The sequence below is a fragment of the Dermacentor variabilis genome, chromosome 3, assembly GCF_050947875.1.
Source record: "Dermacentor variabilis isolate Ectoservices chromosome 3, ASM5094787v1, whole genome shotgun sequence".
In the NCBI taxonomy this organism is placed as follows: Eukaryota; Metazoa; Arthropoda; class Arachnida; order Ixodida; family Ixodidae; genus Dermacentor; species Dermacentor variabilis.
This window is the reverse complement of record NC_134570.1, coordinates 157,614,673-157,631,838: the sequence shown is the minus strand read 5'-3', so window position 1 is coordinate 157,631,838 and position 17,166 is coordinate 157,614,673. Positions and strand designations below refer to the sequence as shown.

Below are 17,166 nucleotides of genomic sequence, written 5' to 3'. Positions count from 1 at the left end.
GTTTCTTGAAAAGCGCAGAACTTCGGGGTGTGCACACGGATTACGTCTGCATCGCCAAGCAGCAGCTGACAAAGACGACGCCGCGATGAGGCGATGTAAACGCCTGCGTTGCTCACGCTGCCAGGACCGCATCAACGGAGTCAGTTGATTGACCCGAAGGGCGATGCGGAGCTTCGTGGCAGTATCCGCCAGTTCTTCTGACATATGTAGTCTGAGTGTACGTCCTTCAACTGAACAGTGCAGACGGCACTGCACCTTGAGCGCATCCCATGACTCTCGGTCAGATCTAGAAACAGAGGCGCCCAAGACTCTTGACAAACAAGAGCACGAGCGCGCGTCATATGTAGAACGCGGATGTTCAGACGCCAAGGTTTTACTGATGAGGAAGCAGGGAAGCGAATTTCAAGTATTACTGGTTTGTGATCGGAAATATAAACAGGGGATGAAGGTAACGTTATCACATCAGACCGGGTGACATACCGAGCTAAACTGCTTGACACATAGGCACTGTCTAACGTGCTTCACGATGCACCGCGTCGCCAGTTCCAGGCAAATAAAGAATCATGAAAAAAAAAATTGGAGGACGCTTAAGCTTCGCCTTCAAGAGTGGAACGCGACAGCGTTCCCGTCCACCCGCCAAGGGGTGTAAGACAATGGGCTACGGCGCAGCGACTACGCGCCCCGCATCGGACGCGGTGAGCGTCGAGCAACGCAGCGTTCGGCGTGACAACGAAATGTGCGCCTGAGCAAGCGACGCACGCCTGAGCCTTAGAAACAGCTCGTTTCTAAGGCAACACCGCGTTCACTAGAGGCGCTTTAGTACCGCTTTGAAGCATCGAACTCGTGGCTCAGTGGTCATTGCGATGCGCCAGTTGTGAGGCGGTGCGAGGCTGGTGTGTTGAGGTTGGTGGGCGTACTTCATGTCGCCAAAGCCAGTGAAAGTTTCTACATGATTGTTGCAAGCGCATATGAGGATATGAACGGTAGCGCCTTAGATTGAGGAATATGGCCAGTCCAATAGAATTCTGCGCAATCGCGCGGGAAACTACGGTACTCGTGAGTCATCGAGAGACGTCTTGCGACTTCGAGTATCTGCTCACGGACGTGTTGAAAGAGATCCCCCCACATGCAGACTTCAAGACTACTCGGTCCCGTGGTGGGTATGTCTTCCACCTATTGGTGGAACAGGGGCTTATCTACATCTGTGCCACACTGCCAGAGGCGAGCATGCACCAGTCATTCACCTGTCTCTTCTTGATAAAGCAGCGTTTCCTGGAGGGAAGCTTGTCATCACGTGCCTGGACTGCACAGGAACATGAGCTTGACAGAGACTTTGGCAGTGTCATTGCTGATATCCTAAACAACTGCAACAGTGGACGAACGGGTGACCAGATCTCTCAGTTGCACCGCCAGGTGGAGGATGTGCGCGGAATTATGGCACAGAACAATGAGCGAGTAGTTGAGCGAGGTGACAGGCTTGACAGCCTTCTTGAAAAGACCCAGGACTTGGAGCAAGCGGTCAGTTAAATTCTGTTGAATTACAGTTAAGTGCACAGAGGGCAATCTGATAATGACTCTGCCATGTTGCTTATGCTGGAGCACTGCAGTATACATTTGAGTGAAATCCCATTATTACTAGCTTGTTCTTGAAACAGTCTTTGAGTAAAAGTTATTTGCAGTTTAAAAAAAAAAGAAAACTCGTGGCTCAGTGGTAACGTCTCCGTCTCACACTCCGGAGACCCTGGTTCGATTCCCACCCAGCCCATCTTGGAAGTTGCTTTTTATTTATGAAGTGCCTGCCGTGATTTATCGCTCACGGCCAACGCCGCGGACGCCGACGCCGACACCGACGCCGACGACACCGGCTTTTCTGCGACACGAGCTCCTTAACGCTATCGCGTTAAAAGTAGATACGTATCCAGCAACGAAAAATGCAGGACGAGGAGACGCAACTCCCGTGCGTTCCAATCAGGGCGACCCCAACCTGCGCCTTTCACATCTGCTCGCGTGTCTAAGACGCAGTTAAAGTCCCCAACGAGCACCACGTGACGACCGTCAAGGAAATACACGTCCAGGTCACGGAAAAAATGATTGGACTTAATGGCCTGCGCGGGTCCATATATGCACAAAATCCGTAACCTAAATGAAGATAGTACACAATCAAATGCCAATATTCGCCCAGTCCCATCATTAAAGACATGATGATCTCGCAAGAAAGCTCTGTTGAAAAAATAATGCCAACTCCGCTAGATCGTGACGTCGCGAAGGAGAAGAAACAGTCTAGGTTAAAAGTGCGTTCGAAAGTAAGGACATGTCGAATGGTGAAAAAATTTGTTTCTTGTAAACACAGTATGTCACAATTTCTTGCGCGGGCCACGCTGATAATTTCGGCTTGTTTTACAGGACTTCGGAACCCTTGTGCATTTAATGAAATAATCTTCAGGGTGTCAGCCATAATTAATTAAATGTATCACCAAACTGACCTGGTCGTGTTGTTCAAGTCGGCGCCCCGGGAACAAGTCCAAGGGTTAAGCAGTGCACGCGTCACTTCTTCGACACTCTCGAAGAAGGCCGAGGTTTTTTAAGCCGCTGTAACTCGGCACGGCGATCGGGGCAGCCGTCCGAGCCAGAGGCTGACGCATGAGCGCGCTTTACGTCTCGTGGGGCCGCCATTTCTATGTCGAGTTCATCCAGGCTTGGCGAGAGTCCAACGGTGCCATCAACTCCGAGGCTGAAGCTGTTTTCTGATGAGGATGATGTCGGTAGCGGTAGGGCGGCGGGATTGATTTCATCGTCGCCGACAACTGTGGCAGCTGGAGGCTCATTCAGATGTAATGGTTGCGCCGTTGTAGGAGATGCAATTGAGACGGATGAAGCCACAGCAGATTTTCTGGGTATATCGACTGTAGTGATCGCAGGGTCAGGTGTTTTATCTGCGTTTAAAACTTTGCTGCGATCAGGACGAGTGATGGTAGCAGCCGAAGTGGAGGCGCTTTCGGTCACAGCACGCTTGTCCATCGCAGCTTGGAAGGCCAGCGAACATGGCGTGTTGCGATCCGCCACGTCACGGTGTTCTTTTTCAGTAGAGGAGGCCGGCGAACATGACGCGTTGTGACTTCCCGAGCGGCATGCCTCTTCTTTTTCATTGCTTGATGCTAGTTCATGCGGTGTCAGTGCAATTTCTTTGGTTATGGCGTCACGCGCAGTCGCAACCGCAGTTGACGCCGGCGGTAAGGGGGAAAGCTCCAGTAGCAGCGTCTGAGTATGAACGCCGCACAGGGCACGCGACCGTAGGGTGACTTTCCCCGCAACGCCGACAAGGACGCCGACACCCGTCGCTTTCGTGGCCATGGACTCCACAACGGCCACAGAACGCTGCGGTGCACTGTGCACGGTAGTGGTCGCTGGAACCGCACCGACGACACACGCGTTGCAAGCCGCGGTAGTCAAACGTCACACGATGACCATAGACTCGCAGATTATTTGGGACCGGGGTTGTGCTACTCATTTCCATACGCACGAAGCGTATGCCCGTGAGCACACCATGTCGTCCGCTCATAAGACCAGCGTTGACAGACAGAACCTTGCCGTATGGTGATAGTGCCTGGACGAGGACTTCGTTCGGAACGAAGGACGGCAAAAAGAGGCAGGTTACGTTGGTTACCTGCGGGCCGACGGGAACGACGGTACAACGCTCGCCACCGATGACGAGGCAGCCAGCATCGACGATTAGAATCATGGAAGCCATGCTCTTGACGGTGACTTGTAAGTTGAGGCCTCCCATGTGCTCAACGCAGTAGACCTCAGAGAGTCCAACTATTGAGGCCGTCGCGTCGACGACGGTCTCGGGACCATTCACCGTGGGGACAACAGCATCGAAGACGTGGGCCTTCGAGGAAGTCCATGACGCTGTAGGCGGCATGGCGTGAGAGGTGGACGTCCCCGACGTGGAACACGCAGGGGCGTCGGTAGAAACGCTTGTTCCGTGCTCCTTCGTCGAATGAATACTACACAAAGAGAAGTTTTGTTTGCTTATATACTTTGTCCATTTTGATGTCACAATTCAAGTATGCTTCAGTACAGATCAAATTTTTCTATACAATCAAGTACATATCAAGTTCCTACAATACAATCAAGTACATATCAAGTTCCTACAATACAAGGATAATTCAAAAAAATATATGTATATACATACAAGGATACTTCTATGAATACATACAATGCAATGAGTACAACGAGTACAATGTCAACGTGGACTGTACAATTTTTTTCCCAAACAAACTTATATAATCTTATTTAGCAGATTATACAATTGCTAGGTTCGTCTTGTTCTTTCTGTGTTTATTTTTGTAATGCCTTCCCTTTTGCATGCTTTGGCGTTTTACAAATTGAGCCATTAAATAGGGCTCAAAAGTCAGTATCCGATGACAGGAATTGTCATCTTGTCCTTTCTTATCAGCCAGAATCGTGTGTGCCATTTTTTTAGGAATTCTTGCATACCATTAATTTCGAGTTCCTGGTTTTAAAAATTGCACATAACAGTCCTTATTTTCTTTAATACAGGAAATGCGGCTTTCTGGTGTTTTCGTGTTATTCCTGCTTTTCCCCTTCTTTTCCATAAGCAAAACATAATTATTATTGTCATCAATTTTTCGAAGTTGTTTTTGTTTCTATATGGCTTACCTAATTTTGTTTTGAAATGGATAGAGGCTAATCTCCAAATTATTTTGGCAGGGGGGCAACCTTTGAATACATGTTCTCGAGTTTCCGATGCGGTGCAATTGGAGCATCGGTCCGTTTCCGTGATTCCAAATTTAGCTAGACGTGCTTTTGTTGTTAAGACACCCCACCTTCTTTTCCATTCGAAGTCTTGTATTTCGTATGGGAGATTGGTTGCTTTCCAGAACTTCCATTTTTGGGTATTGGTTTTGTTTATATCTTGGGATTTCAGTTCTCTAATGGCCATTGCGGTGCTCGCGTCTATGGGCTTGATTTCTTCTATGGTAGTTTCCGGACATATTCTTTCTATTGCTTTTTTTGTGTTGATCACCGTTTTGTAGAATTTTGATGGTATTTCCGATTTAGGGCCATGCCATTTCTTGTCTGTGATGTGTTGCTCAAGCGTGCTTAACCAGTACAGTAGTACCGACATTCCGCTGTATTGTGGTGCATTAGCCAATGCCACAACCGTTTTCGCAGCTAGAGTGTTTGCTATTAGAACTACGTTTGGGGGTATTCCCAAGCCTCCTCTTGATACAGGCAACATGATGATATTCTGTTTATTGGAGCTGGTTTGTCGCTCCATAGATAACGTCCTATGAGGGTTGTTAGTTTATTGGTGACCAGCCTAGGCATGGTCGTAACTCTCGCCACATAAAATGCTGGGGCAGACACTTTCGATTTGATTGCTTCTGCTCTTTCAAGCAGACTCGCCGGCCAGCTCAGTGCTTGTTCAACGAAGTGGGCTGCTTTCCTTAGTGGTTCTTCCCACCTTTTTGTTGCGATATCGCCTGCCTCAAACCAGATGCCAAGAACTTTAACAACTTGCACAACGTGTACGTCGCGTAATGCAATACTTCCCGGTGGACCAAAACAAAGTGCTTTGCTTTTTTGATGATTTATTTTTGCACCAGATGCTGTCGCACAATCTTCAAAAATCCGTAGAAAGGCTTGATAGCTATCTTCATTTTTCATAAATAATGAAATGTCGTCTGCAAAGGCTGCGATTTTAATTTCCTGTTTTCCTGGTAGGGGAAAACCCCTAATTATCTTATTCTGCTCGACAGCTCTTAACAAGGGATCTAGGGACACGACGAAGAGTCCTGGTGACAGACTGCACCCTTGTCGTACCCCTCTAGTAACTGCAAACGTCTCTGTTACGAAGTTATTAATTTGTATTTCACTTGTCATTCCATGGTATAATGTTTTAATGATGTCTAAGAATGCTGATGGAAATCCAAATTTTTCCATAGTATTGTATATGTATTGACGTTTAACTCGGTCGTATGCTTTTTCTTGATCTACTGAGATGAAGATGTCTTTACATTCTTTTTGTTTTGCGTATGCAAAGGTGTCTCTAGTAGTTACCAATGAGGCATAAATTGATCTTCCGAGAACCGCTGCAGCTTGAAAATCAGATATAATCTCGGGTAGTATAATGCTAAGCCTGTGTGTTAGTAAAGTTGTCACCACTTTATAATCAGTATTAAGTAGCGTTATGCGTCTCCATCCGTTGACATCTAATGGATCACTGTTAGGTTTGGTTAACAGTATAATCCGTCCCTTAGCGAACGATGGTGGTTTTTCCTTGTTTTGAATGAGGTTATTTAGGGTCTTCACTAGTTTGGATCCAATCGCATCAAAAAAGGTTAATACTTATATATATTATATATTATTATATTTAATACTTCCTGTGTTGTTGTAGGGGTGCATAGTTGTTCCTTGTTTTCTGCACTTATTTGGGGAAGATTTTCTAATAGGTCGATGGTGTTGTATTCCTGGGTTGGATGTTCTTCTTGTAAATTTTTTTTAAAATGCTCTAATAATTCTTCATGAATGGATTCTTCGTCTATTCTAATTTCGCCGTTGTTTAATCTTATTTGCTCTATCCTTGTTTGGTTCCTGTCACGGTTTGGATCTCGTGCTCTGTGTCACAAATCCGTTGGTTCAACGCTGTGATTGTCGACTTGTTTTCTCTCGATTTCTTTGGTTTTCTTCAGACGTTCTTTGTATTAGTATCGCAGGCAGTCCACATATTCTTGCATACAGCATGTCATTTCCCCTCCTCTCTCTATGATTCTTATTCTTCTTAGGATTTCGTTAAGATCTTTGGTGTGTCCTTTTTTTCTATTTTGTCCAGCCTCAATAAGTATTTTTTTCCATTCTTCTTTTAAATCATCCCAATTTCTGTTGTTGTTCTTTTCCAAGCTTGTTTTCAGTCTCAGTCGTATCCATTCGATTTGTTCTTGATCGCGTAGCAGTATTGGGTCCATACGCCACAATCCTGTGTTGTGTGGTTGCCCTTCTGTTCCTCTGAGTTTGAATATGACCGGATTGTGGTCGCTAAAAGGTTTACATCCAGCTGGTCCTTGTATCGTTTTAATATCCATGAGGTCCTTTAATAGACAAGGTGATATATAGACTCTGTCCAATCGACTTTCGGTATGACCACAAGTTCTTGTACTTTGAAACGTGTCTCCGTAGGACCAAACCTATGCATCTGACATATTATGGTGTTTAAGCAAATTTTGAAGTTCTCTTGCATGATAAGTTGATCGACCACGTCCGGGGCCTCGAATGTCTCTGTTGCTATAAAGGACACAATTGAAATCTCCTACTAATATACATTGAGAATTAGTGGGCATGTAATCCCATAGGTTGTGGAAGAATTCATTTGTTAAGCTTCTTGTCACCGGCGCATATACATTGATTATCCGAATCTTCCTACCTCCTAAAAAAAGGTCGACATATATAATTCGCCCTTTTGTATCTCACGTGCAAAATGCGCGACTACGATATCTGTTCGAAATGAAAATAATACCTGTACCAGAAGCTCTGCAATTCGTTAGTGAAAAAAACCCGTCTATGCCATGAAGTTCCTTGAATGCACTCACATCCTGTGGTGTTCGGAAGTTTGTTTCTTGAAGGAATAGCATATCAATTTGCTGTTCCTGAGCGAATCATAGTAATTGTTTTTGTTTATCTATATTGCGGATACCTCTAACGTTAAATGACATGCAGTGGAGATTGGCCATTTGGTTTCACGCACACTCTCCAAAGTTTCGTGGTATGCGTTCCATTTTCTTTTTTTATAAAGTTAACAATCAAGCCAATTTACAAGGAGGAAGGGAAAGAACATAGGTTGCTATAGCACCAACTTATGCCATAGTCAACCATGCTGTTATTCTCTCATGTCGTCGTCGCTTGAGGATGACGCTTCAGCCTGTTTGGGTGAAAGCGTCCGAGCTTTTTTTTATTGTAATCTGTGGATTGCGTCGCTATCACTACTCGTGTCGGCTTTGATGCGACGGGATATATTTGGATGCAGAGAATCCACATCGCTTGCTTTCTCTTTGTCCAGGCTGTGTTTTCCCTCTTCTGCTCTTCTGTTCGATCTCGAGCGGCGTCGTTGTTTCTTTGGTTTTTGTCGTTCTTTGTGCACTCCGCTAGCGTCTGGTGTGGTGTTTAAGGCAGTTTTTGCTGGTTTTTCCTTAGCTGGAGTCGTCTCGAGGATCACATAGTTGCCGCAGGCCATTATTGGCCGGTCAGTGCCTGGTGTGCTATACAAGGTAGTTTTTTCACTTTTTGCAGGTTTTTCCTTGGCTGGAGTCTTCTCGGGGATTGCATATGTGCCACTGGCCGTTATTGGTCGGTCGTCGCTGTTTTCAGAAATGTTCGTTTTCTTGCAGAGTAGTATTCCTTTTGATTCCCTTTGGTTGTCAATAGACTGTGGGGACAGAGACTGAGATGTTGATGTCGAGACTTGTCAAGCTTTTGTCCGTTTGTATGGTCGGAGTTACTTCAGTCTCTGTTGAAGTCGTATCACCTAGCCCTTCGACTTCGACGCTTTCTCATGAGCCACTACTAGAATGGTGATTTGTTATATCATTTTCGCTTCCACCACGCTCGTCCCCGTAATTGAGTGAAGGTGCTGACGTTTGCGTGGTGCGTGGTTTCAATACTTCTAGTGTGGACTTGACAGGCTCGAGTTTGTGCAGGGTAGGAGACCTCATGGGTTCATGAAAGGAACTCATAACGTTAGTGGATGGAGTTCCACGGGCCGCTGCAACATATGATTTGTTTCGGAAACAGGATTTAGTGGCATAGTGTCCGCCACACCGCTTACATTCTTCCGCACTAGTTTCAGTGTCATGTCCGAATGTGCCGCAACGCTTGCAGTAAGGTGATGTGCAAGTAGTTGCCATGTGCCCATCGTCTCCACACCTCGCACAAACTCGGCGCATGCCGCGATACTCAAACATGACTCAGTGGCCCTGAATGGTCATGAAGTTAGGCACCGGCCTACTCATTTCCATTCGGACCACTCGAACACCGCTCCACTTGTTATGATGGCTAAGTACACTTGAGTGTGACATACCTTTCACTTCACCATACGGTTGCAATGCGAACAGTAGCGCATCGTCAGGAATGTACATAGGGAGCCTATAAACATTTACAAAAGTCGTTGGTGGCCCTACTGCTTCCACTAGTTAAACATGACCTCAAGGTGAGACCTGAGCATCAGGGAAACAGGCGCTCTTCAGATTGGAGCATTCGAACTGACCCTCACAGTGTAACAAAGTTAGCTGTTCGTTCGACGAAAATTATTTTTTAGGCATCGCGAAATGAGAAATTTCATTTAAACCAACCGATGAACATAAGCTCTGCCTGCAGGGCTTTTAATCGAATCTTATGGAAAACTTAGAGTTAAGAGCGCAATTGGGCCGAGCGCCCTGAGCGGCATCACGTAATTCAACACGGAGAAACGCTGGCGTTATTAGTGCTGCTACCAAGAGGTTATTTTCTGTCGCATGTAATGCAGTGCGTTCTTATGCATTAACGGGTAATTTCATGCAAGGAGGTTTGATTTAATGCATATGGAGTGTCATCCTACGCGGGTGACCAAATATCGAGGGCATCCATACCGAAGACTGCAGAACAAACGTGCTTATATACCTCGAGTGGTTCCTATATATTGCGTATTCGACGCTTCTGTTTCGAATGCGAGCGTGAGCTTTTGTTGCGATGCCAATTTAGTGACGCTCTAGGCGCATTTGCGATGCTGCCGTTGGTGTCGGCGCCGTCGTGCTATCACTGAATCGAACCGCACGCGTGGCCCATGCGTTGTGTATAGGTCTCCGGAGACTCGAGAAACGGGCATTGCATTAGGCGGCAAAACGAGGGAGCCAAGAGTATACCCCTCATTCTCCACTCAGCCTGGCGGGCTCGTGACTGACACTATCACCGAAACTGGCATGAGTGAACCTGTCAGTGCCAGAAGTCGCCAGTCTGCAAGTGCTACAAAGTTGAGCATTTATTTTAGTTCTAGAATGTCGTGATTAGAAAGAAAGGTGCAGTATTTGGAAAGCAATCTGGTGAGCGTCGAGATTGCTTTCCGAAGATGGCGAGTAGCTGGCGGAGGAGGAAAATCAAAACTCGATGAGACAGGTTTTTCTTAAGATATATTAAAATAGATGACGCTGTAAACGAAAGCCGCGGCGTATGGACTGCCCATTGGAGGCCGATAATTGGTTAAATGAAAGGCCTTACAAAAGAGCAGAGCTATCAGCTTCCGAAACCAGTTTACCCGTAACTTGGAATTTAAAAATATTGCCCAAATTTTTGCACGATTCGATTGTTCCGTTCATCAATAAAGTTCGAGCAAAAATAAGTTCTTGTGGTGTGGAAATAGACTGCAAATTTTCAGTATAACTTTTTTATAAGCTACATTTGAAATACTTAAACAAGCTATTACTAACTCATGAGCTGTTGTGATGTCGTAGTGCAAGTTTATTGCGTGCCGTGCACTGGCGTAGCAATGCCATGCTTACGCGCACTGGTTGGCCTTCCTGCCTTTCCTCGCTTTGCTATCTCTCGCTCTCTCTCACGCTATTTGCAGGGAAGCACGCAGATGCGGAGGCCGGTTTCTTGCTTCCTTCTTCCGAAATCTTGACCAAACACGTCACTACTGAGACATGCAAAGGTTGCTCTGGTTGCGCTGGCTGTGGGCGGTTCCCGGTAAATTTTAGCATACACGCACATACAGTCAGCTGCTCAGCGCCGCGGACGCCTTGTTGTGCTCGGTGGTTGCTGTGCTCACGTATACGCCGAGATTTGCCTTACTGAATGCGTTGTCCACGGTTGTGGCATACGTTTGTTTCGCCAGTTACAGATGATAATTTTCTCCGAAGTGGACAGCAATTCACGGCAGAATGACAGCAGCGCAATATCAGTTCTTCGTTAGCCAGCCCAGGACATCCACACCCTGTCGTTTGTTTGGAGCAGCGCGTTCAGTACACTGCAGTACAATCACAAGTCATTTTATAGCCTGGTAATGCGAAGGTGATTTGCGGTTACTGAAATCGAAACACGGGCCTCCGTGGCAGCAGTTCCACGTATTCGTCGTTCTGGCTTCGCAGCAATGCTTTCTTCTAAGTGCAAAATTTTTCTAAATGCTGACAATAGTCTGAGTTTACCTAAACAGTGCCTAAAAGTTCTTGATCTAGGGAAACTTTCCTTAAGTCGACAGCACTGCACAAGGACATTTACACGGTGTTTCACGTAACTTGTGCCAATGACTAAAAAAAAAAGTGGTTAGCCGCAGCTGAATGGAACCACTCGGCATATGGTTTGCCATCATGTGGCGTTCCTTAGACAATTTTTTTTATATTCCACCTATTTGGTAAATAATTAAGATGAATTAAGAAAATATTTAAAATAGTCAATTTAGGGCCAAGTGCGTTTCGTTATGTTGTAAACGGGGTACAGAAACGACCGGCCCAATTTTTGAGGCAACGTACATGATGCGGAGTGTGGTTTTTCGACGTTTTCAAAGAACGCCCGCAGAATGTGAAATAACACCACGTGACCGCCCTCGTGCGCTATCGTATTGCAGCGCTCTCAATCGCCGTTCGTGCTAAAGAACCGTGGGCGCGGACCGTGGCGAAGTGGGTGGCCGTGGCTCTAGGCATCGGCTTCACAGTTCGAATGCATCTATGGCGGTGCCACACGGAAAGGAAGCGTCGTCGTTCCTGATAAGCGATAGGCTCGACGCACGGTTTAGCGCGCTGCAATAAGATAGAGCACGAGCGCAGTCACGTGGTTTTATTTGATATTTCGCGGGCTTTCTCTAAACGCCGAAAAAACAAGATATCGCCACGCAGCATATACGTTGCCACACACACACAAAAAAAAGGTTGGATTGGTCGTTTCTGAATCCCCTCTACAACGCGACGAAGCGCACTTGGCCCTAAAGGGAATATTAAAAATGTTGCATAGTTCGTCTTAACTGTTTAAGTGGAATATAAAAAAAATACTCCAACGAGCACCGAGTGATAGCAAACCACATGCCGTTGGTTTCATTAAGCTGGGGCTAACCAACGTTTTAAAAATCATTTGCACAAGTTACGTGAAACGCCCTGTATAGTGACGATGCACATCGCATATACTGATAATAAATACAGTGTAAGAAACCAACACGGTGCAATGCCATGAACGAACTCAATTCATAGAATGAAATACTGCAGCTTTCTTTTTAATCACGACACTCTAGAAATAAAATAAATGCTCAACTTTGTTGCACTTGCAGACTGGTGACTCCTGACACTGACAGGTTCACTCGTGCCAGTTTCGGCGATATGTACGCCACGGTCATGCACCCTCTCAGCTAAGTGAGAATGAGGGGTGTCCTCTTGGCTTCCTCGCTTTTGCTGCCTAATGCAATGCCCGTTTCTCGAGTCTCCGGAGACCTATACACAACGCATGGGCCTCGCGTGCGGTTCGATGCAGCGACAGCGCGACGGCGCCGACACCAACGGCAGCATCGCAAATGCGCCTAGAGCGTCACTAAATTGGCATCGCAACAAAAGCTCACGCTCGCATTCGAGCCAGAAGCGTCGAATACGCTATATAGAAACCACTCGAGGTATATAAGCACGTTTGTTTCTGCATTCTTCATTATGGATGTCCGAGATATTTGGCCACCCGCGTAGGATGACACTCGATATGCATTAAATAAAACCTCCTTGCATGAAATTACCCGTTAATGCATAAGAAGGCACTGCATTACATGCGACAGAAAATAACCTCTTGGTAGCAGCACTAATATTGCCAGCGTTTCTCCGTGTTGAATTACGTGATGTCGCTCAGGGCGCGGGGCCCAATTGCGCTCTTAACTCTAAGTTTTCAATAAGATTCGATTAAAGGCCCTACAGTCAGAGCTTATGTTCATCGGTTGGTTTAACTGAAATTTCTCATTTCGCCATGCCTAACGAATAATTTTCGTCGAACGATCAGCTAACTTTGTTACAGTGTGAGGGTCAGTTCGAATGCTCCACTCTGAAGACCGCCCGTGTCCCTCATGCACAGGCCTCCCTTGAGGTCAGTTTTAACTGTTGTAAACTGTTTTAACTGTAGTTTTAACTGTAGAAGAAGAAGAAGGAGCACGGAACAAGCGTTTCTACCGACGCCCCTGCGTGTTCCACTTCGGGGACGTCCACCTCTCACGCCATGGCGCCTACAGCGTCATGGACTCCCTCGAAGGCCCACGTCTTCGATGTTGTTGTCCCTACGGGGAATGGTCCCGAGACCGTCGTCGACGCGACGGCCTCAATAGTTGGCCTCTCTGAGGTCTACTGCGTTCAGCACATGGGAGGCCTCAACTTCCAAGTCACCGTCAAGAGCATGGCTTCCATGACTAATCGTCGATGCTGGCTGCCTCGTCATCGGTGGCGAGCGTTGTCCCGTCGTTCCCGTTGGCCCGCAGGTAACCAACGTAACCTGCCTCTTTTTGCCGTCCTTCGTTCCGAACGAAGTCCTCGTCCAGGCACTATCACCATACGGCAAGGTTCTGTCTGTCAATGCTGGTCTCATGAGCAGACGACGTGGCGTGCTCACGGGCACGCGCTTCGTGCGTATGGAAATGAGTGCCACAACCCCGGTCCCAAATTATCTGCGAGTCTCTGGTCATCGTGTGACGTTTGACTACCGCGGCTTGCAATGCGTGTGTCGTCGGTGCGGTTCCAGCGACCACTACCGTGCACAGTGCACCGCAGCGTTCTGTGGCCGTTGTGGCGTCCATGGCCACGAAAGCGACGGGTGTGACCGTCCTTGTCGGCGTTGCGGGGATAGTCACCCTACAGTCGCGTGCCCTGTGCGGCGTTCATGCTCAGACGCTGCTACTGGGGCCTTTCCCCCCTTACCGCCGGCGTCAGCTGCAGTTGCGACTGCGCGTGAGGCCATAACCAAAGAAATTGGACTGACGCCGCAAGAACTAGCGTCAAGAAATGAAAAAGAAGAGGCATGCAGCTCGAGAAGTCCCAGCGCGTCATGTTCGCCGGCCTCCTCTACTGAAAAAGAAGACCGTGACGTGGCGGATCGCAACACGCCATGTTCGCTGGCCTTCCAAGCAGCGAAGGACACGCGTGCTGTGGCCGAAAGCGCCTCCACTTCGGCTGCTACCATCACTCCTCCTGATCCCAGCAAAGTTTTGAACGCGGATAAAGCGCCTGACTCTGCGATCGCTGCAGTCGATGTACCCACGAAGTCTGCTGCGGCTTCATCCGCCTCAGTTGCATCTCCTACAGCGGCGCAGCCATTGCATCCGGGTGGGCCCCCGGCTGCCGAGGTTGTCGGCGACGATGAAATCAATCCCGCCGTCCTACCGCTACCGACATCATCCTCATCAGAAAACAGCTTCAGCCTCGGAGTTGATAGCAGCGTTGGACTGTCGCCAAGCCTGGATGAACTCGACATAGAAATGGCGGCCCCACGAGACGTAAAGCGCGCTCATGCGTCAGCCTCTGGCTCGGACGGCGGCCCCGATCGCCGTGCCGAGTTACAGCGGCCCAAAAAAACTCGGCCTTCTTCGAGAGGGTCGAAGAAGTGACGCGTGGACTGCTTAACCCCTGGACTTGTTCCCGGGGCGCCGACTTGAACAACACGACCAGGTCAGTTTGGTGATACATGTAATTAATTATGGCTGACACCTTGAAGATTATTTCATTAAATGCACAAGGGTTCCGAAGTCCTGTAAAACAAGCCGAAATTATCAGCGTGGCCCGCGCAAAACAGTGTGACATACTGTGTTTACAAGAAACAAATTTTTTCACCATTGTACATGTCCTTACTTTCAAACGCACTTTTAACCTAGACTGTTTCTTCTCCTTCGCTACATCACGATCTAGCAGAGTTGGTATTATTATTTTCAACAGAGCTCTCTTGCGAGATCATCAAGTCTTTTATGATGGGACTGTTCGAATATTGGCATTTGATTGTGTACTATCTTCATTTAGGTTACGGATTTTGTGCATATATGGACCCGCGCAGGCCATTAAGTCCAATGATTTTTTCCGTGACCTGGACGTGTATTTCCTTGACGGCCGTCACGTGGTGCTCGTTGGGGATTTTAACTGCGTCTTAGACACGCGAGCAGATGTGCAGGGCCCGGGCTGGGGTCGCCCTGATTGGAACGCACGGGAGTTGCGGCGCCTCGTCCAGCATTTTTCGTTGCTAGATACATATCAACTTTTTCATGGTTCTTTATTTGCCTGGACCTGGCGACGCGGTGCGTCGTCAAGCAGGTTAGACCGTGCCTATGTGCCAAGCAGTTTAGCTCAGTATGTCACCCAGTCTAATGTGATAACGTTACCTTCATCCCCTGTTTATATTTCCGATCACAAACCAGTAATACTTGAAATTCGCTTCCCTGCTTCCTCATCAGTAAAATCCTGGCGTCTGGACATGCGCGTTCTACATGACGCGCGCTCGCGCTCTTGTTTGTCACGAGTTTTGGGCGCCTCTGTTTCTAGATCTGACCGAGAGTCATGGGATGCGCTCGAGGTGCAGTGGCGTCTACACTGTTCAGTTGAAGGACGTGCACTCAGACGACGTATGTCAGAGGAACTGGCGGATACTGCCACGAAGCTCCGCATCGCCCTTCGGGTCAATCAACTGACTCCGTTGATGCGGTCCTGGCAGCGTGAGCTACGGAGGCGTTTCCAACGCCTCATCGCGGCGTCGTCTTTGTCAGCTGCTGCTTGGTGATGCAGACGTAATCCGTGTGCGCACCCCGAAGTTCTGCGCTTTTCAAGAAACTCGCTTTTTAGACAGCCGAATGCATTCGGTTCTGCGGCCCCAAGAGCACTTCCTGTTACACCACCTCCCACACGTGATTATTCGCTATTTGTAACGCATTTTGAAAACATGGCGCGTACGACCATGCAAATAGATTCTGGCTCTCAAGGACTTCATACTTTGCTTAGTGGGCTGCCTCAGGCTCCATCTGAGGTAGCTAACCGTCTTTGTGCACGACCATCAGCCGAGGAAGTGAAAGCAGCATTATCTTCTATGAAGCGTGGCTCGGCCCCAGGGCCGGACGGGTTACCCGTGGAGTTTTATCTAACGTTCTGGGAAGATATTGGTGCCACTTTCGTATCGGTTATCAGCCAATGCTTTGAGAACTTTGATTTCCCGTTTAGTTTTCGGGACGGTCGTATTGTGCTGATACCTAAGCATGATCCGTCATCAGTTCGTCCAGAGGAATGGAGGCCAATCACGCTTCTCAACGTCGACTACAAAACCTTCACAGCTGTTCTCACCCGGCGTTTGAGAAGCCTGATGCCTTCCCTAATAGGACACCATCAGGCATGCTCAGTCCCTGGCAGAGAGATACAGTCTTTCGTTCGTTACTCGTGACATAATGACATACACGCTAACCAGGTCGGCACGTGGTCTCTTAGTTTAACTGGATCAAGAAAAGGCATTCGATCGCCTTGAACATAACTACATTTTTAATGTACTGACCTCGTTCGGCTTCTCGTCAAATTTTGTTGAACTTATTAGGAATACCTATTCAAATATCCGAAGTACATTGTTCCTTGATGGTCGAGAAAGTGCACCGTTTGCCGTTACTCGTGGCGTTCGTCAAGGGTGCCCTCTATCCCCAGTACTTTTTGTGCTCAGCCTAGAACCATTTCTGCGCTCAATAGTGAGAGACCCTTACGTATGCGGTCTCCCACTGCCTGGTAGCGGTGTTGTGAAGGTGACAGCCTTCGCCGATGACATCACATTATATCTCAGGAATGAAGATAGCTTAACCCGTAGCCTTCGAATTTTCACTGAGTACGGAAATATTTCAGGTGCTGCGCTAAATTTTTCAAAATGTCGTTATTTGTTCATTGGTTCACCACAGACACGCCTAAGTCCCCTTTTCCGTCTTCAAAAGAGCAATTCTCTTCGCATTTTAGGCCTTGACTACACCTCTAATGGCATATCAGACTCTGTGTGGCTCTCAATTCTTGAATATGTAAGGCGAAATATTGAAGATGTTCAAGGTTATGATTTACCCCTATCAGAAAGAAGGTACTTAGCGATGTCTGTATTTTGCGGCCGAGTGTGGTACGTTTGTCACGTCGTACAGCCACCATTACGGGTTACTAGGTCCTTGTA

At 47.5% G+C, this 17,166-nt stretch overlaps 1 protein-coding gene across 1 annotated transcript; it reads left to right on the top strand.

The window, feature by feature from the left end:
• Window positions 1-860: 860 nt before the first annotated feature.
• LOC142574279 (vesicle-associated membrane protein 7-like) lies at window positions 861-1,578 on the top strand. Its single transcript, XM_075683401.1, has one exon. It carries the CDS (start codon window positions 1,006-1,008, stop codon window positions 1,525-1,527), a length of 522 nt encoding a protein of 173 aa, XP_075539516.1. The 5' UTR covers window positions 861-1,005; the 3' UTR covers window positions 1,528-1,578.
• The last annotated feature ends 15,588 nt before the right edge of the window (window positions 1,579-17,166 follow it).

Excerpts from the sequence above, each read along its gene's own strand:
- LOC142574279 (XM_075683401.1), top strand. The coding sequence starts at position 1,006 with ATGGCCAGTCCAATAGAATTCTGCGCAATCGCGCGGGAAACTACGGTA.